This window comes from Petaurus breviceps, unplaced genomic scaffold (assembly GCF_028583685.1).
Source record: "Petaurus breviceps papuanus isolate PSGF00001 unplaced genomic scaffold, PetGlider_PUasm1.0 90895, whole genome shotgun sequence".
Taxonomy (NCBI): domain Eukaryota; kingdom Metazoa; phylum Chordata; class Mammalia; order Diprotodontia; family Petauridae; genus Petaurus; species Petaurus breviceps.
The window spans coordinates 27,459,712-27,482,936 of NW_027187372.1; the positions used below are offsets into that span (position 1 = coordinate 27,459,712).

Sequence of the window (23,225 nt, forward strand, 5' to 3'; positions counted from 1 at the left end):
TAGATGAAGGGATAAAAAGGAAGGGAGAAAGAGAGAGAGAGACAGATAAGACAATGAATGAAGGGAGAGAGAAAAATAGGGGAAAATGAGGAAGGAAAAAGCAAAAGGGAGAGAGACAGATAAGAGTGAATAGAAGGAGAAAAATGGAGGAAGAGAGAATGAATGGAGGGAGAAAGAGGGAAAGATGAGAAAAAGGGAGGGAGAGAGAAGGAGAGACAGACAGAAAAGAGAGTGAATAAAAGGAGAGAGAAAAATAGAGGGAGAAAGAATGAATGGAAGGAGAAAGGGAGTGGAATAAGGGAAGAAGGGAGGGAGGGAGGAGAGACTAGTATTACATATATATAGATAGATAGTATAGATATGTAATACACAAAAAGTCTTATTACAATTTTGTACTCTAATAGTTTAAAGGGAAGGTGAGATCAGAAAGGCCTAGTTTAAAATCTTGTAAGTCACTTAACCTTTCTGTGGCTTAGTTTCCTTATCTGTGAAATGGTAAAATAGTGATGGGGGGCGGTGTGTGGAGGTTGGACTCAAAGGCCTTGAAGGTCTATTCCAGCTCAAAATCTATGATCCAATGATCCCATGTGTATAGTTGCTCTCCCCCCTATGATCCAATGATCCCATCACTACAGTCATTCTCCCCCCATGATCTCATGATCCCATGACTGTGGTCACTCTCCCCCATATTCTTCCAGGTCTGAGTGTTTCATGGTCTCTGAGAGTTCTAGAATCCCTGGCTCAGATGGGACTGTTTACCCTGTTACTTATCTCTGGTTGGTTGCCAGTGGAGGAGAGGGTGCACACCCACAAGTTGAGAACAGGACAGAAATGAGCTCTTGAGCTCCCATTCAGGATGCTGTCTGGCCTCCACTGTAGAGAGGAAGACAAGAAGAAACCTTAGTGTCTGGAGCTGGTAGGGTAGGCTGCTTATTTGTTTAAAAGTTTCTGAGCTTCAGGTGTTGGCATAACTCCAATAAGGGGCTGAGGATAGCCCTCAGGGTGAGCTAATTGAAAATGCCTAGATTTTGGTGGTTGGCTGGGCACACAATCTTAGGCAGCTCCATCCTTTCCTTCATTCTCCCCAGAGCCTCGGGCCAGTGTCTCAGGGGCATCGATGCCACTCCTAGTGGCATCAGGCATTGTATCAGGTTGCCTCTTTTCCCTGTGTGCAGTGCTAGGCCTGCTGTGCTGTAGACGTGTGCGGACTGAAAGGTAGGCCTTGTGGCAGGGGGTGCGGAAGGGGAGACAGGTAGAGGGGCTCCCCATGGACTCCAACTGTAGTTCCAGAGACTGAAGACTTTGTAATGGGAGTTGGGATGAGAAGGTGGAAGAAGAATGAAATCTCCTTTGGTGGGGGTGGGTCCTACTCCAGCTGTCTGGTCCTCTCTCAACTGACTTCCTTTATTTTAGGTCACAAAAGAAGAATTTCTACCAAGAGATGACACTCTACAACAAAATGTGAGTGTCATTTCCCTGTCCTCTCCTCCCTGGGTGAGGCTGAGATTTCCAGATAAGTCTGCCTGGATAGATGAAGTATCTTATTTAATTCTTATGGAAAAGATGAAGAGATGTGGGATAGATCACAGGATCACAGCTTCAGAGCTGAGAGAGACCTGATAGGTCCTGGAGTACAGTCCCCTCATTTGATAGACGAGGAGACTCAGTAATTAAATGACTGGCCTGTGGTCCCACAACTTAGTAAGTAACAAAGTTGGGCTTTGAACTCAGATCTTTCCTGATGACAAGTCCAATGCTCCATCCACATTGCCTTTGGATGGATTCATAACTGACTGAATATTCAGACTCAAAGAATAGTTATTAAGAGTTCCCTGTCAACTTAAAAGATCCACTGTGGAGTGAGCCATGGATCTGTGTTAGACCTTTTCCTGCTTGTTTAGTCTTTCCATCAGTGACTTGGATAAAGGGATATAAGGGATCCTTATCTTATTTGCTGAGGACACAAAGCTGGGAGAGATAGTTAACTTGTTAGATGTTAGCATTTAAAGATCCCCAAAGATCTTGGGCCGAATTGAATAAGATGAAATTTTTTTTTGGTGGGGGGAGGGCAGGACAATTGGGCTAAGTGACTTGCCCAAGGTCACACAGCTAGTAAGTGTTAAGTGTTTGAGTCCGGATTTGAACTCAGGTCCTCCTGCCTCCAGGGCTGGTGCTCTATTCACTTTGCCACCTAGCTGCCGCCTAAATAAGATGAAATTTAAAAGAGAGAAAGGTAAAGTCTGATTCTTAAGTTCAAAAAACCAATTTCACAAATACAAGATGAGAGAAGACAAGGCTAGATGGCAATTGATCAGAAAATGATTGAGAGTTTTGGTGGACTGCCAATCCAATACAGGTTGGACAGTTCAGTAGGACAAAATGTTTGGTAAGACAGAATAAAACACATTAATGCAAAGCAAAAGACATTTATTTCATTGTACAGATGAGACAAGAAAGACTACATACACATGGAGGCATATCCTCTGCTTCATGAATAGGCGTGAAAACATAGGCAGGGAATACATGTGACCATTGAATATACACAGAAGAACACAGATGGTCATTGAACATGGGTGCTTAGGGCAATTCACAATTCGATTCCAGGAGGTTACTTCCCCAAAGGATCCATTCCATCAAGCTGCTTATTGCTCAATGCTGCTATCTGCTGGTTCTTCAGCTTTGATTTGGAGAGAGGATTTTGGCAGTTCTTTTAATTTAAAATCCCAGTGGTTTTCTTGAACCTTTTGTGATGTAGATCCTATCAAACTATACCTAACTGTGACTTAGGGAAATCCTTGGGCATTTTTTCAGGATTTTGGTTTTAATTTCTTATCATGATCTTGATGTACATAGACAAATTTGGACATTTATTCCCCTATGTAAAGAACAGAGAGTTATATGTGTAACTCTGAATGTCTTTTATGTGCAACTTATTTAAAATAGCACATTGGTTGTAAAGCTATCCTGCTTGCTTGCATCTTTCTCTGAACCTCTCTTCTCCTTAGTGCATTTAAAAATGTGTCATTAACCCAATATTTTTTCTTTTTTTGGCATCATTATCAGTAACCGTTCTTCTCCCCTCCCACAAGTCTTCTCTCCCTTCCCCCTTCAAAAAAAGTTCTCTCTTGTAAAAGTTAACATTGACAAGCAAAACAAATCCACAGACTGGCCCATGTTTGAAAATGTGTGTCTCATTCTGTACCTTGATTACATTGCTTCACTGTCAAGAGGTGGGTAGTTCTCTTCCTCTTCTCGTCTGAAGTCATTCTTAGTCACTGGATTGAATTCTTAAGTCTTAGAGTTGTTTTTCTTTACAATGTCATAGTCATATAAATTGTTCTCTTGGTTCTGCTCACTTTCCTCTGCATTAGTTCATATAAGTCTCCCCAGATTTCTCTAAATCCATCCCTTTAATCATGTCTTATAGTACAATAATATTCTATTACATTCACATAACATAATTTGCCCAACCATTCCCCAATTAATAGTCACTCCCTTAATTTCCAGTATTTTGCTATAACAAAAAGTCCTTCTATGAATATTTTTATATATAGGTCCTGTCTCTCTTTCTTTGATCTCTTTGGGGTACATTCCTAGTAGTAGTATCATTGGATCTAAGGGTACCCACAGTTGAGTGATTTCTTGAATATAGTTCTGGAATGGTCCTACCCATTAGTGCCTACTTTTCCATATGCTCTCCAATTTTCTTTTTTCATCATCTCTGTCAATCTGATGGGTAAGAGGTACAACCTCAGAGCTGTTTTAATTTGCAGTTCTTTTATTAATTATTTGGAGCACTTTTATATGGTTCTTAAAAAACTTGCATTTCTTCTCTTGAGAAATGCTTGTTCATAGCCTTTGACCATTTATCTATTGGGAAACAACTTTTGTTCTTATATATATGAATAAATTCTTTCTGTGTCTTGAATATCAGACCTGTATCAGAGAAATTTGATGCAAAGAATTTCTAGTTAACAGTGCCATTTTAGTTTTTACTATATTGATTTTGTTCAAAAAAAACCTTTTCAATTTTAAGTAATCAAAATCACCTAATTTATCTCCTGTGATCCTCCCTATCTCTTTGTTGATCAAGAACTCTTCCCTTAGAAGAGCTAGACAGGTAGATAGTACAATGGTTAGAGGACTGGGCCTGAAGTTGGGGAGACATGAGTTCAAATTTGACCTCAGACTAAAGACCAGAGTTACATGGCCTTGAGTTAAAGAAAGTCATTTAATTTCTGCCTGTCTCAGTTTCTTTGACTATAAAATGGTGATTATAATAGCACCTACCTCCTAAGATTCTTGTGAGGCTCAAATGAGATGTATTTTTAAAGTGCTTAGCATTGATCCTGGTACATAGTACGTTCTTAATAAATCCTTCTTTCCTTCATTTTCTCATTCCTTCTCTCTTTCCTTCCTCCCCTTCCTCTCTCCTTCCATATCTCCCTCCCTCCCTCCCTCCCTCCCTCCCTTCCTCCCTTCCTTCCTTCCTACCTTCCTTCCTTCCTTCCTTCCTTCCTTCCTTCCTTCCTTCCTTCCTTCCTTCCTTCCTTCCTTCCTTCCTTCCTTCCTTCCTTCCTTCCTTCCCTTCTCTTTCTCCTTCTCCTTCCTTTTATCCTTTCTTTCCCTCTTTCCCCATAAGATTGGGGTGCTCTAACAACAGGGACCAAGTAGTTTCCTTGCTTAGGATTCTTCCTCTAGTGTCCAGGACAGGCCCTTGCAGGGTAGCCTTGTGGTTGACTTACTGATTCCCTCTGCCCTCAGGAACATCCACCGGCCAATTCTTAGTCAGAACTTCCGACAGTGCTATGAGGACAAGAAAGCCAATGGCCATCAGATTTTCTTTCAGGAGTTTGAGGTAAGGCCCCTTCTCTGCTCAGAGCCTCATGGCAGATCACAGTCCCAGGTGAGAAGACAGGCTCACCTCCTTTTCCCCACAACCACTCTTCTGAAGGATAAGGTAAAGTGATGTCTGGTTCACCTCCTTGACCACCTGTTATCCACAGGAGCTAAAAGAAGTCGGCAGAGAGCTGTCCACACTGTGTGCAAAGAACCCTGCCAATGCCACGAAGAATCGCTACCCACATGTGCTGCCCTGTAAGTGCCAGGCAGGCATTAGAAATGGGCAAGGGGGAGAGGCTAAAAGGCTTGGGTTGGGGTCTGAAGTAGAGGATAGTGAAGGGGCGAGGTGGGGGTGTCCATTGTCCTACCACTAAATGTCCAAAGTTTGCCCCCGTAGATGATCATTCTCTAGTGAGGCTGACTCCTCTGGATGGTGAACCTTATTCTGACTACATCAATGCCAGCTTCCTCCCGGTTAGTGCCTTCTGTAGGAGCTGCCTGTCTGTCTGTGTGGCAGGTCCATCTATGGGGGCCTCTGTCCCTGCAGCACACCTGCTGGACTTGTTTTTGTGGAGATAGGCTTCTCTCTGCTCATGAGTATTTGTGGACTATGTATTTTGATTACCTAATGTTCAACTGAATATTTTTTTCCATGTTTGGATTCGTATGTTTGCCTGTATTATTTATGTATGTGACCTGGGAGCATATATTTTGTATTGTGATTATCTGCGGGATGCTCCCGTGCTTGCTATTACTCTATCCCAATGGGGTATAAAAATATGTATGTATGTGGGCACCTAGATTGAAAAAAAACATTCTATGAAACTACCCTTCTGGGTTTCAGTCTCGTCTTCATGTGTATGTATGTATGTATATGCATGCACATGCATGTATCTATACTTTTATGTCTTCACACATCCACACACAAATACACATAAATGTTATTGGGGGAGACACATGAGGATTTCTATGTTATGTTTATGGGAGGGTACACCTTAAGGATGGTGTTCATGTGGCCCTGTCCTTACCCCTTAGGGCTATAACCGAACAGAAGAGTTCATTGCCACTCAAGGACCACTCAAGAAGACAATTGAAGATTTCTGGCGAATGGTGTGGGAGCAGCAGATCCACACAATTGTCATGTTGACTGTGGGCATGGAGAATGGACGGGTGAGTAGCCATATCATGTAGTTACCTGAAATCACCACTGGGTGTCAGCACAGACACCTCTCTCAGGAAGCCCAACCTCTATGTCATGCCTGTGGATGGAAGTCCTTTCCTATAGCCAGGGTGGAGGAGATGGCTAGCTGGGACAAATCTCCCCATTTCATGGAATGGAAAGACTGAGGCTCAAAGAAGGACAAAATCTTCCCAGAAAGTCTGGAAGTAGGTCCCCGAGATCCTCATTTCCAGACTGATGTTCTCCACCCCCCACTTTTACCTGTTCCCTTGTTCTTTTTACCTATACCATCTCTGCCTTTGGGCACAAAAGGAGCAGAGAAGGCAGACAGGTCAGGTGAAATAGATTAGGTCAGGGGGAAGGATTGGTATAGATATGCTTAGAATCCTAGAAAATCAAAGTCAGAAGTGGTCTGAGGGACTACTCAATTTCTCCCTTTCCTCACCATTTTAGAGGAATAAACTGAGGGCTAGAGATGTGAAAAGGCTTTTGTAAGGTCACCCAGATAGTTAGTGGTAGAATACAGGTCTCTTGCCTTACCCACTAGGATGCTTCTCACTTAGTCAGTCAACCATATAGAGAAGGCAGCTTTCATACCTCGAGGCTCTCAAGTTTTCCATTCTCCATACCAAACACTCCTAATTCTTTTAACCAGTCCTTATGTGGAACAGATTTTAGACTAGGCCTTGGACAAGTAAGATTTCACAGTGAGAAAAGCTCTGGATATGGAGTCAGGGGGCCTGAATTTGAATCCCAGTCAGACAAGACAACAAACATGTATCAAATGTGCTAAGCCCTGGGGATACGTAGAAAGAAAAGCAAAAACACGGTCCCTGCCCCCGCTGAACTCATGTTCTAATGGGGTAAACAACATACAAAAACTTGAATGCGCAAGGTCTGTCCAGTGTAAATGGAAGGCCCCAGCCGTGGAGCACTGGCCAGGGGGTCTGGGAAAGGCCTCCTGCAGAAGGTAGAATTTGAACTGAGTCTTGAAGGGGGCCAAGGAAGTAAGTAAGTAAGCAGAAGTGAAGAGAGAGAGAGAGAGAGAGAGAGAGAGAGAGAGAGAGAGAGAGCGCCCAGTACATGGAGGAAAGACTGGAGAAATAGGAAAGGTACAGTTTGTGAAGGGCTTTAAAAACCAGAGGTTTTTGTGGTGGCCGGGTAGCACAGTGAGTAAGAGCACCAGCCCCAGTGTCGGGGTGACCTGGGGATCGAATCCAGGCTCAGATTAGCACCTTAAGGCTTTTGTAAGGTCACTTAGCACCCACCCAGAAACACCTGGCCGTGTAATCTTGAGCAAGTTACTTTAAAAAAATCGGTTAAAAAACCGATTGCTTAAAAAAAAAAACCCCAGAGGTTTTTGATCCTAGAGGTAATAGGGAGCCTTGGGTGTTTATTAAGTAGGGGAAAGGCATGGTCAGAACTGTACTTTAAGAAAATCCCTTTGGCAGCTGAATGGAGACAAGGAGAGCATTGAAGGCTGTTGCTATAGTCCAGGAGGGAGTTCATGAGGGGCTACATCAGGGTGGTGGCTGTGTTGGAGGAGAGAAAGGAACATATAGCAGCGATATTGTGAAGGTAGAAATACAAGATTTGGCAAAAGATTGGGTATCTTGGATGAGTATGAGTGAAGGGCTGAAGTTGACACCCAAGTTTGTGAGCCTGGCTAACTGGGAAGATGGTGGTTCCTTCCCCATAAGAAGGATGTTTGGAAGAGGGGAGGGTTATTTTGGGAAGACTAAATTCTGTTTTGGACTTGTGAAGTTTGAGATATCTTGTAGATAGTTTTATATGAGACTGGAGCAGAGAGAAGTTAGGGTTGTCTATATAGATCTGGGTGGGAATCATCCATATAGAAATGATTGTTCAACCTATGGGGTCCAATGATGTCACTAATCAGGATAATAAAGAGGGAGAAGAAAAGAGGGCCCAGGACAGATCCTTGGGGAACATCCAGAATTAATGGCCTTGACCTAGATGAAGATCTAGCAAGGGAAACTGAGAAGGAGCAGTTGGGTAGGTAGAAGGAAAAAACAGAAGGTCGTAGTGTCACAAAAACCCAGGGAGGAGAGAGTATCCAGGAAGAGGGTGGGCAGCGTGTCAAAAGCTACAAAGAGGTCAAGAAGGATGAAAATTTTGAAAAGGCCACTGGATTGGCAGTTAAGAGATCAGCCCTGCCACTTCCTATCTGTGGTGTTGTGTGACTGAATGGTCAGATCACTCAAAATCTCTTAACCTCAGCTTCCTCATCAGCAAAATCATGGATATGGAATACTTGGTTTTCTAGGATCACTTCCAGGTTGAAATCTATCATCCTTTGATCATAGAGGTTTGATAGGTGGAAAAGAGATGAGGAAGGGCTTTCTAGGGAGAAGACACAGCATGGGCAAAGGTGTAGAAGGTTAGTCCTTTTTGGTAAGAGGGAGAGCGATCTGGGAGATTGGAGGTAGGGTGACAGGTAGGGAGTGATTGGGTTCTTACTGTCATACTTCACCTTCCTCCTCCCTGTGTCCTTTGTTCCTAGGTCCTGTGCGAGCATTACTGGCCACTAGATTTCACCCCAATCACTCATGGCCAGATCATCATCTCCCTCCTGGAAGAAGACATAAAAAATGACTGGACAAGGAGAGAATTCCAGGTGCAACATGTGAGTGTCCCCCAGGGCAAGGGTGTGTGTGAGCAGGGTTGGGAAGATTTAACTTTGAGGCTCGCTAGGCCCAGATTGTGAAGAGAACAGTTAGGAGTCCCCCCCTTTTAAGGATCTCAGAGCACCTTGCTGCTTTATGGATGCCCCTTACATCTCTGGGAGGGGAACAGAAGGAGCACTAAGGCATCTCATCGTCTTCTCTGAGTTGTGACATACTGAATAAAAGTTGGACCAAGAGTCAGGAAGACCTAAATTCAGAACCTGCCTCAAATACATACTAGCTGTGTGATCCTGGGCTAGTCACTTAATCTCTCACAAACTCAGTCTCCTCTTCTGTAAAAAGGGGATAATAATAGCACTTACCTCACAAGATTACTGAGAGAATCAAATGAGATAACACAGACTTTAAAGAATTATAATTATATAAATTACATGCTAGCTATTCTTAGAGACACCCCTCTTCCCAAAGTCTTGGCACTCTCTGAGTACCACACACAGAAGTGTTCAGAGCCCCGTGTTGAATACTGAATAGGCCAGGAGCTAGAGTAGACAGGAAATCAAAGGAATAAGAAACACGTGCTCCCAATCTAGGGGACTGTTTCAGTGCCAGTTCCCAATCTCCTGGGGAAAGATAGAAAGGATCATTACTGGACTAGGTCTAGGGGATTTGCCCTTGACCCCAGATTCTCTCCTTTTAGTCTCAAAGCCAAACTGACCTCCAAAGCCCAAGTAGAGGGATTTCTTGGTCCCAGAGCCCCCTGGCACCCTGGGTTTAGTGAACCACCAGAGGCTTAATCATTGCTTCCACCTCCCAGCCTCTGTCCGTAACCTCCTCTTCTCTCATAACCTCACTATCTTGGTTTTCAGTTCTAGCATCCGTCCCTCACAGTGCCTGCAACAGAGGAAGTACTTTTTCTTCCTGAGGGAAAAAAGGGGGAACTCTCCTAAAAGATATTTCTAATTAAGACTTATGCCCAGAAAAAAAATAATTCAACTGGGCATAGTCAGTTTACCCACACTTACCATCCTTTTCAGCACAAGAGACACACGTTCTGACCTTGGCAGGGGTGGGGGCACTCTTCTTTCTCACGCTCTTTCTCCTCCTCTCCCTTGTCCCTCACATTTGTCTAGCAGCTTGAGGTTTGAAAAGCACTATAATAGTCATCATCATCACTCAAAGTTTTGCAAAATGTTTAATAATAATAATAGCTAGCGTTTATCTATAGCTTTAAGGTTTGCAAAACAGTAAAAATAGCTAGCATTTATCTAGCTCTAAGACTTGGTGGAGCCAGGTGGCACAGTAGATAGAGTTCTGCACCTGGAGTCAGGAAGACCTGAGTTCAAGTCTCACCTCAGGCACTTACTAGCTGTATGACCCTGGGCAAGTCGCTTAACCTCTGTTTGCCTCAGTTTCCCCATCTGTAAGGTAAGCTGGAGAAAGAAGTGGCAAAAATGCTCCAGTATTTTTACAAAGAAAACCCCAAATGTGGTCATGAAGAGTTGGCCACGACTGAAAAGCGACTACAACAACAAACTATTCTGTACATTTGTTATTTCATTTGGTCCTCACAGTGATCTTGTGAAGTAGATGTTATTATTCCCGTTTTACAGACCAAAGTTAAGTGGTTTGTCCAGGGTTACCCAGCTAATAAGTGTATGAGGTTGGATTTCAACTCAGATCCTTCTGACTTCCAGTTTGGAGCTCTTGCCCAGTGAACCTTGTGGCTGCCATCCATTTTCACATATCATCTCTCTTTTGATCCTTACAGTAACCAAGTGAGGGAGGGCAAATCAGATGAATGAAATTGGATGGGATCAGGGAATATTTCCTGGAAGAGGTGAAATTTGAAAAACAAAGATGTTTCTATGGGCTTGGACAGGTTTGAAAATTATGTTCACTGTGGATTACTATTCACTAGAGATTTTGAGACCTCAATATAACATACATTATGCAAAATAAATAACTACCAAAGAGCAGAATTTTCTGTCATTTAAAATGTTTGTAAAAGTCACATGGAGAAATATCTGTGATTGCTCTTCTCTGGATATTGTGCCCTTGGCATCTGTCTGCCTTGCCCCCTGCCCAAAGTCCCCTCCTCACCCTGCTAGTCATAGCTCTGATGATGAGTATTTAGGAAAGGTCTTATTCACCATTTCCAGCTGTTCTGCCTCTGTATCTTCATCTGAAAGGGCAGGGGAAGTAGCCTGGAAACAGCCAGCAGCTAAAGGCTTCCCAAGTTTAGGTGAATGGCCCGAGGCTGGCCCTACCCCCAGTGAGAAGCAGGCTTTACCTGGGCTTTCAACTCAGGCCCAGTTTGGGTTTCAACCTTTCTCTGGGAAGCAGTAGGAAAAAGAGAAAGCTGTCCTCTCCACCCTACCCCTTCCACCTGCTCAGAGTTCCCATCAGGAGGGACGTAGGGTCCAGCAGCTACAGTTCACAGCCTGGCCAGACCACGGTGTTCCTGAAACCCCCAGTTCCTTGGTCAAGTTTGCAGAGTTGGTACAGAAGCAAATACAGGCTGCCCCCAGACTGGTACCCACGTTGGTGCACTGTAGGTGAGTGATGGAGAGAAGAGGCCGGAGGCCTAGGAAGGGGAGCGCTGGGGGAGGTTAGGAGAGCTCCAGGTTTATTCACTTCTATCCTTTGCCCAGACCAGCCTCCTTGTCACCATCCCTGATCTCCCTCAGCGGCTCTCCAATGCTCCCTCCTCACCATGATGCCTTTCCAACCCCCATTCCTGACCCTAGTATCCCCAAGTTCCCAACTCTCTCTCATTTCCCACCCCAATTCTTCTAGTACTCAGCCCCACTTTCTGCCTCTTATCCCCACTGTCTGATTCATTCCACAAATTTCTTTGTCCTGTCCTATGTTGGACACCATGGTAGGTGCTGTGTGTTTGAGTGAATTTTGTATATATGTATGGGAGGGGTTGTACAAGTCAATTAAGACACATAATCCCTGTCCTTACCCTGGCCCCCATTCTTCTCCTCCCAGTACCCTTTTCCCGTTTGCCCCCCTTACCCCTCTCACCTCCTGTTGAGTCAGACTAGGCCAGCCCAACCAAGAGAAATGATTGGGCGGGCCACACTGGCTGACCTGGGGCCCTGAGAAGGGACTGGGGCTCTGCTCACCTGGGACTCCCCTCAGCGCTGGTGTGGGTCGAACTGGCACCTTTGTGGCCCTTCTTCGGCTCCTACGACAGCTACGAGAGGAACATATGGTAGATGTGTTCTACGTAGTGTATGCCCTACGGCAGAGCCGGCCCCTCATGATCCAGACCCTGGTAAGCACCAGTGCTGCAGAGGGAGGATAGGGAGGGAAGGAGGATGGGAAGAGAAGGAGGATGGGAAGGGAGGAAGGATGAGGAGGGAGGGAGGATAAATGGCTGGCGGAGTGGAGGGGCTTGAGGGTGCCTGGGAAAGTCTTAGTGGATTTCGAGGTGGGCAAAATCATCTTCTTTTGTATTACTTACTAGTAACTTTCAACAATTTTCCAATATTAAAAAATTAAACATTTTTTCAAATTAGCAAAAATCCATTTATTTTTTCTTATCTCTCGTTACTTGAATAAAAAAGAAAAACAAAACCCTTGTAACAAATATTCATAAACAAGTAAAACAAACTCCCCTGTTGGTTGTCAAAAAGAATTGTCTCAAGGTGTACCTTGAATCTATCACTTCTCTATCCTGATGTTTTCCAAATATTTACTAAATGTCTGCTATGGGGACAGTGCTCGGTTAGGCCTGGTTCTACAGAAACTCACCATAGTTCTCAGTAGATCAAGTCCCCAGGAGTCAGAAGGCCCACATTCTAATCCTACCCCGGCTACCAGCTTTGTGGCTTTGGCCCTTAGTTTCTTCCTTTGTAAAACACTGGCATTTATAGGATCAGAGATAGAGAGCTAGAAGGGATCTCAGAAGCCAACTAGGCCATTTTCACCCAAAAACCAAGGCCCAGGGAGATGAGGTCATTTGCCTGAAGTAAGCATGGACATTGAGTCCAGGTCCTTTCACTGCAGACTCTTTGCCCAGACTAGTTGGTCTCTAAAGTTCTGATTTCCATAGGTCTCCAATGATGTCCCTGAATCCTTTATCCCTCTACTTGGGGTTCTCCTTCCCCCCCAACCCTGCTAGTTGTCCCACCTGGGAAAGCAGTAGGTTGGACTCTTCTGTCACCTGCTTCTTCCCACCAGGTCCAGTACATCTTTCTGCACAGCTGTTTGCTGGACAAGATTATGGAGGAGTCAGCTGGGTCTCTTGTGTATGTCCTGACCCTTCCTCTCTTAGTACCCTCAGGCTGAGGGGGAGGTGCCCAGGGAGGCCTTGGGACAGAGGAAGCTATCCACTCTGCTCCTCCTTTGGGCTGCCCTGCTCAGGGCACAGCCACCCTAGCTGGCTTCTTATTGTATTCCAGCTCCTGGACCATCATTGTGAAGAACTTCTCACAGAACTATGCCAAGAGGTCAGCCCACTGCAACGCTGGCTTCCTAAGGGAATATGAAGTGAGATTTGGATATCCCTGGCCCTCCCCTCAGCCACATGCTGGCACCATTGCCCAGAGCATCTTACTATCCATCCATTTTTGTGGGTGTGGCCCCACTGGTGATATAAGCCTTTGTCCCTTGCCTTTCTCCCCAGCTCCTCCAGCAAGCCTTCAGGGACCAGGATAACACTGCCCCACATCACCTGAGCAGGGCCACCCCCCAGCTGCTTTCCTGTGAGTCAAAGGGGTTGTGTGTCTGAGAAAAGGGGACCCATCTCTGATCATAGGGTGTGAACTGACCATGTTATTACTGTGGCTATAAAGCGCTGGCCAAGAGAGGACCGTTCTCTTCTGTATAAGCCAGGGGTGGGGAACCCATCTGAAAATGACTCCTCACCTTGAGACCCCAGGGAACAGGGGAGAGACACCACCAGCTGGGCCTGGAGAATTGTGATGTATTCATCCAACTCTAGTTAAACAAGCATTTAACCCCGGTTTCAAATATTCTGAGGCCTGCCCTTTGCCAACCGGTAGCAGGGATTTGGTGGGAGATGCCAGGTGCTCCTGGGTGGGTGGGGTACCAGTTTTGATCCCCACCTTTCAGAAAGGCAGTTTGTTCCTTTAGCTGGGGAGGGAACCATCCCAAAGGTTAAAAAAATGGGGGGGGGCCTGGACTCCCTGGACTGGTGTGGCATGGCAGAGCAGTCAGCCGGACTGGGCTAGAGTCACTTCATGCTGGGTCTCAATTTCCTCATCTGTGGAATGAAGACAGTGCACAAGAGATGATTGAGTGCCCTTTTTACTTCTAACATTCTGTGAGCCTAACTAAAGAACCAAGCTTTACTTAAGGAAAGGAATAACCTGCCTTCCCACACCTACTAAGCAGGATTCTTGAACTAGGCTGGCTGAGAACAAAACTCTGGGTCCAGAACACAGATTTGTTGTTGAATTGTTTCAGTCATGTCTGACTCTTCATGACCCCATTTGGGGTATTCTTGGCAAAGATACTGGAGTGGTTTTCTATTTCCTTCTCTAGTTCACTTTATAGATGAGGAAACTGAGGCAAACAGGGTGAACTGACTTATTCAGGTTCACGCAGCTAGAAAGCCTCCGAGGTCAAATTTGAACTCATGTCTTCCTTACTCCAGGCCTGGCATTCTATCCACTGTGCCACCTAGCTGCAGGACTTTCTTGGTGATGATGTCTCTCACTTATACAGCTCTTTATGCTTCATAAACTGCCTTACATACATTACATTTTTGATCCTCTTAGCATAAGGCCTGAGATTTTATCTATGTGGGTATTTTCTCTACTAATGCAGATAACAACCTTCTCCAGGAACAGGAATCATTTTGGCTAAAAATGTTCATCACTTGATAGCCAGTCCAATGGTGATTAGTTTCTTCCACTTTGAGCCAACCTTTTCTTCCTTCCTCCATCCCTCCCTTTTTATTTTTGGTCTTTATTAATTTGTTTACTTTTAGTTTACAAGATTCATTTCCACAATTCCTTGAGTTTCAAATTTTCTCTCCCTCTCCCCTCCCCTCCCATGGCAGCATACAGTCAAGTATAGTATCTGCAAATGCTTTCATATTAGGCATTAGTCAGGTTATAAAGAAGGATTGTATCAGATGGAATGAACAATGGGAAAGAGGAAACAAAACCAAAGAAGAAAAAGAAAAAGATCAGGTAGTTTGCTTCAATCTGGATTCAAACTCAGTTCTTTCTCTGAATGTAGACATCTCTCTCCATCATGAGACTTTTGGGGTTGACTTATAACCCTGAATTGCTGAGAAGAGTCCAGTCTATCAAAGTTGGTTGTCACACATACGTTGTGTCTGTAATTGTGTACAAATTTCTCCTGGTTCTGCTCTTCTCATTCAGCATCAGTTCATATAAGCCTCTCCGGGTAAATATGAAGTCCATCTACTCCTCATTTCTTACAGCACAATAGTATTCCATTACATGCATATACCACAACTTGTTTAGCCATTCCCCAATTGATGGGCACCCCCTTAATTTCCAATTCTTTGCCACCACAAAAAGAGCTGCTATAAATATTTTTGTACATATGGGTCTTCCTCCCACTTCTATGTTCTTTTTGGGATACAACCCTAGAAGTGGTATTTCTGGGTCAAAGGGTATAAAATTATTTATAGCCCTTTGGACATAATTCCAGATTGCTCTCCAGAATGGTTGGATCAATTCACAACTCCACCAGCAATGCATTAGTGTTCCAATTTGTCCAAATCCTCTCCAGCATTTGTCATTTTCCTGTTTTGTCATCTTAGCCAATTTGACCAGTGAGATGTGGTACCTCAGAATTGTTTTGATTTGCATTTTTCTAATCAATAGTGATTTAGAGCATTTTTTCATATGCTTATAGATATCTTTAATTTCTTTCTCTGAAAACTGCCTGTTCATGTCCTTTGACCAATTAGCAATTGGGGAATGACGTGTATTCTTATAGATTTGACTCAATTCTCCATATATTTTAGAAATGAGTCCTTTATCAGAGACATAGGTTGTAAAAATTCTTTCCCAGTTTTCCACTTCCCTCCTAATCCTGGTTACATTGGCTTTGTTTGTACAGAAGCATTTAAATTTAATGTAATCAGAATTATCCATTTTGCATTTTATAATGCTCTCTAATTCTTATTTGGTCATAAAGTCTTCCCCTCTCCACAAATGTGACAGGTAAACTATTCCTTGCTTTCCCAGATTGCTTAGAGTATCAGCCTTTATACCTAGATCATGCACCCATTTAGACTTGATATTGGTATATGGTGTTAGATAATGGTCTATGCCCAGTTTCTGCCATACTGTATTCCAGTTTTCCCAACAGTTTTTGTCAAATAGTGAGTTCTTATCCCAAAAGCTGGGAGCTCCATCCCTCCCTTACTATTTTTTAATCTTCCTCCCTCTCTCCATCATTTCCTTCCTCCCTCCCTCCCTTCCTCCCTCCCTCTTTCCCTTCCTTCCTTCCTCCCTTCCTCCCTTCCTTCCCTTATTCCTTCCTCCTTTCCTCCCTCCCTCCCTTATTTCTTTCCTTCTTCCCTCCCTCCTTCACTTCCCTCCCTTCCTCTTTCCCTCTTTCCTTCCTTCCCTGTCTGGAAGTATAGCAGCTGCTCACAGGTTTCCCCCAGTGCCGATCAGCCTGGAAGTTTTCACACTCACATTTCCAACCTCTGCTGATTTGCCTCTCCTTGAATCACCTATAGATTCCCTCTTCCTCCGTTACTTGTTGTGTTGGTGCCAGACTTCATGCTGATACCCAACTGACTTAACTCAATATATAACTCAGTAGGTATAACTCAAGCAGTCCACTAGCCTCACCCTCCCCTAGCAGCAGGAATTGCAGGCATGCCCAGTCACCTTAGACTTTTTAAACCTCAGTTTTCCTCATCTGTAAAAATGAGGTCAGTCATACCTACAGTAAGTACCTACATCACAGGAATATTGTGAAGTTTAAAGGGGATAATTTATATGAAGCTCTTTGTAAATTTGAAATATATATGGAAATTGTTATTGCTATTGTTTTCTTATTATTTTATATCTGATATAGTTTTAGGAAGCTTTATGGGGTGAGAGGGAGGAAGATTCAAATCTGGCCTCAGATGCTTACTAGCTGTGTCACCCTGGGCAAGTCACTTATCCTGTGTTTGCCTTAATGTACGGGAGAAGTACCATTCTAGTATCTTTGCTAAGAAAAGCCCACACAGGGTCACAAAGAGTCGGACACAACAAAGATATCTTGAAGTTTGGGTTTCTACTATGAAGATTTGCCCTCTGCTAGTTCATAAAGGATAGCAGGTGTGTAATTCTGGCCTCTTAGGTTGCTTCTTTTTAGGTATCGTAGGTGCTCAGTTTTGCAACCTGGAAGGATAGCATAGTTTCCATAATTTCTTTGTAAAATATATTCTTGTTGGTGGATTTGGTCAACAGATGACAAGACATCTCCCAGATATGTGCTCTAAGGGGAGCATTCCCAGCTTGGTCCTACACCAAGGATCAGGTTTCCATGAGCACTTTGAGAATTGAGGGTCACTTTCCATAACATAATGAAGTATTGGGGAAAACCATTGGAAGAGTACAGACTCTATAATCTTTATTTTACAGACAAGGAAACTGAGGTTTCGGAAGCATGTGACTTGTTTGAGTGAAGTCACATAATAAGTAGGAGAATCAAGGATGGTGACTGGGTCTGATCTCTTTCTGATGCCACACTGATTTAGCTTGGTTGAGTTCCCCCTGCTTCAGTGAGCTTGGGAAGATATGGGCTCCTAACCGTTCCTTTCTCCTCCTTCTTCACAGATGAGCGTTGGAGAGTGAATTTTCCCCTGGAAAACAGTTCAGTTGAGCCTGTTCAGGCCTGGTTCTTTCCAGTGAGATGTTGCCCTGTGTCTTCCCTCACTTTTGCCCCTTGCCCCTTGCCCCTTTTCTTCTCTCCTCCTTTCTTGCTCCTATGTTGTATTGTCAGGAGTCATGATTGGGGGTGGGGAAGCTGGGGTACCAAGGTTGTTAGAGGTACCTTGGTATATTTGGTATTGGCAATTTACCTTGGGTAATTATTAATTTGGGTAATTATAAAAATTACCTTGGTATTGGCAATTTCTTGGGAGTTACAGGGAATAGCCTGAGTCAGCTTCTCCCACAGGGGGAAGCTTTTGTCCGAGACCAAATAGCACTGGTAGGTCCTGCAAAGATAAAAGAGTTCTGGCATTTGGTGTGGGAGCATGGTGCCCGTGTTCTAGTCTCCTTGTGCCCTCTGGATACTCAAAATAAGGTGAGTGGCTTGGTGGGGAAAGTAGAAGGAAGGGTGGTAACATTTTTGCTTGAGGTTAATTAAATTAAATTAACATTTGGAGTTTGGGGGCAAGGGATCCAGTCTATCAGGGGCCTGGGTAGCGGGCATTTGGCAGCCCCACGAGTGGGCACTGGGGTGGCACTATATATGCAGAAATGGTGGCCAGTGGTGGAACATCCCATCCACATCGAGGCATTGACTGTCCACTGGGTGGCACAGAGAGACGTGGAGGGGTGGCTTTCTCTTCATCTGAGAGTCAAACATGTAAGTGTCTGAATGGTGGAATAAGGTGAGGGTCAACACTGGGGAGCAGGGAGGAGGAGGCAGCCCAGACCTGGGTCCCAAACTTATTCTTCTAGAATTGTCCACAGTGGGGAAGAAGGGAAGGAATGAGAGGCTTCTAGGTGGTGGTGGCCCATCACATTCTGCCTCCCTGCCCCCCTCCCTTGGGTCCCCAGGAGAAGAAAGAAAAGGAACTCAAGGTGAAGTTGCTGCAGTTCCCATACTGGGAAAGTGGGCAGGAGCCTCCAGCCTGGGTCCTGTTGTCCTTCCTGGAAGCAGTAGGGCAGCACTACTCACGGATCAAGAGAAAGAAGCCAAAAACAATGCTTGCTTACTCCAGGTACCAAAGAGAAACAGGGTGTATGGGGAGGACGGGGGAGGAAGATGGTAGATCTGTCCCCTTAACCTCACCTCTTAAATGGGTCCCATGTACCCAGTGTCCCTTTTTCACCTATCAATCAACAAATGTTTGTTAAGTCCCCACTATGTGCTAAGGACCATCCTAGGTGCCATGATATAAGTACAAAGAATGAAATAGTCCTTACTCACCTACCTCTCAGGGATATTAGTTAGTCAAGCATTTAGTAAGAGCCAGACAAATACCTAGTGTGTCAGACACTGGGAATTTGAAACCAGGCAGAGGGCCCAGTTCAAGTGTCCAGATTAATGGCTTCCTCCCCTTCCCCTCCTGTCCCCTGCACCCCAATCACAGGACAGGAAGGGTCCAGTTGGGAATTTTCTTGGCCATGGATCAGCTGCTGCAGCAGGCAAAGTTCCGGGGCTCAGTGGACATCTTTGGCGTGGTCCTGCACTTGGCAAAGGCCTGTGACTCTATGATGCCAACACTGGTGAGAGGTGGGAGTGGGTGGGCATCATCTCTGGGATGTGGGTAAAGGCAGAGATTTGGGCAAGAATTGCACTGGCAGCTGAATGTGGGCACCAGGTGGCGTTGCTGACTACCTTTGCTCTTTTTCTATTGGGTGCCTTTGGAGAGAGATGCTTCTGAGGCCTGGGGAAGACCCGAGAGGCTTAAAGCTAGAAAGGGGTTTCTAAAAATCAAAGCCCAACCCCTTTCATCTTTCAAATCAAGAAACTGATAGCCCCAGAGTTCTTCCCCTTCCTGGTTTTTACCCACTTAGAGATAGTTCTTGCTCAGGCCCTTTGCCCTCTCCCTTCCCCCCAGGAACAGTACATTTACCTCTATGAGTGTGTGGGCAGTGCCCTGGCCAATGGGCTAATCTAAGGCAAGGGGTACATCTTCCTAGGAGCCAAAGAGTCTTGGAGCCCTTCCACTTTGGATTCAGATTGAACTTGGCTTGGCCAGTGTGGATGAGTCTCAGGGGTCTGGCCAGGGCCCCTCCCCCTGTGGGGGTGGGCTCCATGTCCAGTCTCCAGGACTATGAAATTGTGGGCCTCTGCAAATAAACACAGATGATCAAAAGCTAAGGCTGGGTGTATTTTGTCCTCTCCTCCTCACCTCCCCTCTTAGCACATACTGGGGTAAGAAGAAGGGTCAAAGCCAGGAATTAGTTGAGTCAAAAGACAATAGGAAGGGTCCTTTATGCTTCATTCTTATTTCTAAGTGAAGAGGAAGAGAAGGGAGCTGGGGAGGGCTGGGGAAATCAGAGATTTCAAATGGGATTGCTAAAGGGAAGAATTAATGGCTACTTGAAGGTATATAGCAATAATAAGAAATAGTATGGTCTTCTATGAGACAAGTACAATTTAATATTTTAAATATTCAGTGGATCTACAAGGTCAAAGATGTGTGTGTTGACTTCTAATGACACTACCCATACCTGCCCAACCTGGTCCATGATCTGTAAATCTGTGTGTGTGTGTGTGGTTCCATCTAATATGTTGGGGCCTTCCTCAAATGCTCTTCACATTTTATTCATACCAGTAGAGTCACTGGTTATTCAAATGTTAGCATGTATCAAGTATGATTGTGATGTCTGTCTATGGGATGGTTGCCAGTTGACGGACCAACGCTACTCCTAGGGGCTCTCCCTCTTCTTCCCTGTTAGTGACATACCATTTCTCAATAGCATCAGTACCTTGTGTTTGTGGGCTCCCAATTATATTGGACCAGGGCGCTATCTGTCTCAGTTATGACATATCTCTGTGTAATCACTATAGTGTGTCTGTGAAACATCTGAACCAGGCTGCTGAGATGCAGCTATCTTGTGTTTCTGTGACATGTCTCTCCCTGAAGGGAGACACTGGAGTCACCTTTTCTTTTCTTTTCTTTTTTTGCCTTTTGGAGGGCAATTGGGCTTAAGTAACTTGCCCAAGGTTACACGGCTAGTTTTTTTTGTGTGGGTATTAAGTGTCTGAGGCCAGAAATGAACTCGGGTCCTCCTGACTCTGGGGCTGGCACTTTACTCACTGTGCCCCCTAGCCTCCCCAAATATCTTAATTTTTTTTTTTTTGCTTTTTGGAGGGCAATTGGGGTTAAGTGACTTGCCCAAGGTTACATGGCTAGTTTTTTGTGTGTTAAGTGTCTGAGGCTGGCTTTGAACTCAGGTCCTCCTGACTCCAGGGCTGGTGCTCTATTCACTGTGCCACCTAGCCACCCACTGGGGTCACCTTTTCTGATGTTCTCTCATCACTGGGTGTGGGAAGGTGGAGGCAGTGGATGTTGTGACTCTTACAGATGGACTTGGGGCCTATCCTAACCTGTTGACCCCTGATCCAGCTGGTGAAGCACATTTCTCCTCCTGCCATAGCTATCCGTTTGGGGGGGACAGCCCAGATTCCAGCATCTCAAGCAGGCTTCCCTAGGCCCTAGTCTCTTAGCCCTGCCCCTCAGTATTCATAGGAAGCTTATCTCATGTATCACTGACATCTATCTATAGTTAAAAAGTTCCAATTAATCAATTACTAATAATTGCTAGTGATCATTCCATGATAAATTCAAGAATCCAATAACAATTACTCAAGAGTTCAGTTTCAAGCACAGGCTTGGTCTATTATCTGGAAATTCAAGCAATGATGGTTTTAAAAATACAAAGCAAGTAAAGGTCAATGTTGTAACTCCAGGTGTTAGCACATTGCTCTGACTCCCAGAGCCAGCTGGTGGTGAAGTGGATAGAGCCCTGAGGAGGCAGGAGGACCTGAGTTCAAATCTAGCCTCAGACACTTCTAGCTGTGTGACCCTGGCTAAGTCACTTAACCTTTGCTTTAGTTTCCTCAACTATAAAATGGGGACACTAATAGCATCTATCTCACAGGGTTGTTGTGAGGCTCAAATGAGATTGTTTTTCTTTTTAAGTACTCAGTGCCTGTAACATAGCAGTCATTATATAAATTTGTTTACCCTTAGTCCCCTACTGCCTTAATCAACTAGCCTCCTACTTTCTCTCAAGTTCCTATGGCCCTAGGGCTTTAGTCTTAAGATCATAAGTTATAGACCTGGAAAAGACCTTCGAGATCTTTTAGACCAGAAATATCAAACTCTCCATTTGCAAAACTCCTTAGTGCAACCTGAGCCAGATTAAAGTATAATTGGGAAATGTTTTGTTTTTGTTTTTTTATGCTTTTTGAAGGGCAGTTGGGGTTAAGTGACTTGCCCAAGGTCACACGGCTAGTGTTATGTGTCTGAGGCTGGATTTGAACTCAAGTCCTCCTGACTTCAGGTCCAGTGTTCTGTTCACTGCACCACTTAGCCACCCTGGGAACTGTTTTAATGAAATAAATAAAAATGCAATACAATGAGCTGCTACTGTTCAGGCATTTCAGCCAAATCTACTTCTTTGTGACCCCATTTCGAGGTTTTCTTGGCAGAGATACTGGAGTGGTTTGCCATTTCCTTCTCTAGGTCATGTTATAGGTGAGGAAACTGAAGCAAACAGGGTTAAGTGATTTGCCCAGAGTCATGCAGCTAGTAAGTCTGAGGCTGGATTTGAACTCATAAAAATGTGACTTCCTGATTCCAAGCCCAGTACACTACATCACTGTGATAGTAATGGCAATTAAAGATTCCCCTGTATTGGCTTGGTTTTCAAATTGATTGTGTTAAAACCCAGAGCTTGTTAATACCACCTGTGGGATGGACTTTTTGATGTGAAAAGAAAGTCCTGAACTGGGAGGAGCTGGTGACGTAGATTTGGAGAGACAAGAGAGAGGCGGAAGATCTTTTTGGAAGCAGCACCTCGTGGAGAGAGAGAGACTAAGAGAATTGCTGGTGGCCGCTTTGAGTTGCCCTGGACTTTTGAGACCTGCCCCCTGAGCTGCCAAGGACTGAGGAGACATGGCTGTTTTGCTGGTACTTTATCTGTCTGTTTTGATGTTGTTTTGCCAGATTTGTCCACTGGTGAAAGACAGTCCTTTTGTTGATGAAGTCCTGGAACCTGGCTGTTCAGTAAGAAGCTCTGAGACTGTCCTGCAGACAGAGAGTGAATACTGTCCACTGGTGAAGGACAGTGCTGTTGTTGCAGGGGTCTGGAGACTGTCCTGCAGACAGAATGAATACTGTCCACTGGTGAAGGACAGTGCTGTTGTTGCAGGGGTCTGGGAGCCTTTCTGTTGGTTCAGAAGCCCTGAAGAAGGATTTTCTTGTTGTATGTTTACAGAAATCCTGGGAGAGGGCTTTGCTAATGTGTTCAGGGGTTCTTGGACTGTTCTACAGACAGAGGATAAATTCATGAAGGGATTGGCAATGTATCTTATGGCCTTGCTAAGCCTTGTCTCCCCAGGAACTAAGATTGCTGAGAACTTGCCTCGTGTCAAGATGAAGAAAAGACCTCCATTTGGGTATTAAGTGCTGTGTTTAAACTTGATGTAAACTCTGGGGTAGATTCAATTGTGATTCAGGGGTGGGGAACTTTTGACCTTATGTTTGGAAACTAATCTCCATTTGAGAAGAGGGGCTTTGTGGTGGACTTAATTAAGGTATAGCCCAGGGGTGGAGAAGTATTTAGAACAGAGACTTTGTAATTGATTGAATGATTGGAAGGTCCTGGGGTGGGGTAGTCCTTGGAGAG

At 44.6% G+C, this 23,225-nt stretch overlaps 1 protein-coding gene across 1 annotated transcript in view; it reads left to right on the plus strand.

Moving 5' to 3' along the window:
- LOC138151090 (receptor-type tyrosine-protein phosphatase V-like) overlaps nucleotides 1–19,642 on the plus strand; it is a 32,285-nt gene extending 12,643 nt beyond the window's left edge. Inside the window, exons 17-34 of the mRNA XM_069074570.1 lie at nucleotides 1,089–1,215; nucleotides 1,414–1,461; nucleotides 4,765–4,858; nucleotides 5,007–5,097; nucleotides 5,240–5,316; nucleotides 5,878–6,012; nucleotides 8,547–8,669; nucleotides 11,065–11,225; nucleotides 11,818–11,953; nucleotides 12,862–12,929; nucleotides 13,083–13,170; nucleotides 13,307–13,385; nucleotides 17,466–17,536; nucleotides 17,809–17,937; nucleotides 18,112–18,222; nucleotides 18,417–18,580; nucleotides 18,953–19,088; nucleotides 19,424–19,642. Coding sequence (XP_068930671.1) covers nucleotides 1,089–1,215; nucleotides 1,414–1,461; nucleotides 4,765–4,858; nucleotides 5,007–5,097; nucleotides 5,240–5,316; nucleotides 5,878–6,012; nucleotides 8,547–8,669; nucleotides 11,065–11,225; nucleotides 11,818–11,953; nucleotides 12,862–12,929; nucleotides 13,083–13,170; nucleotides 13,307–13,385; nucleotides 17,466–17,536; nucleotides 17,809–17,937; nucleotides 18,112–18,222; nucleotides 18,417–18,580; nucleotides 18,953–19,088; nucleotides 19,424–19,483 — 1,898 coding nt within the window. The 3' untranslated portion in view covers nucleotides 19,484–19,642. The remainder of the gene's footprint in view (nucleotides 1–1,088; nucleotides 1,216–1,413; nucleotides 1,462–4,764; nucleotides 4,859–5,006; nucleotides 5,098–5,239; nucleotides 5,317–5,877; nucleotides 6,013–8,546; nucleotides 8,670–11,064; nucleotides 11,226–11,817; nucleotides 11,954–12,861; nucleotides 12,930–13,082; nucleotides 13,171–13,306; nucleotides 13,386–17,465; nucleotides 17,537–17,808; nucleotides 17,938–18,111; nucleotides 18,223–18,416; nucleotides 18,581–18,952; nucleotides 19,089–19,423) is intronic.
- The last annotated feature ends 3,583 nt before the right edge of the window (nucleotides 19,643–23,225 follow it).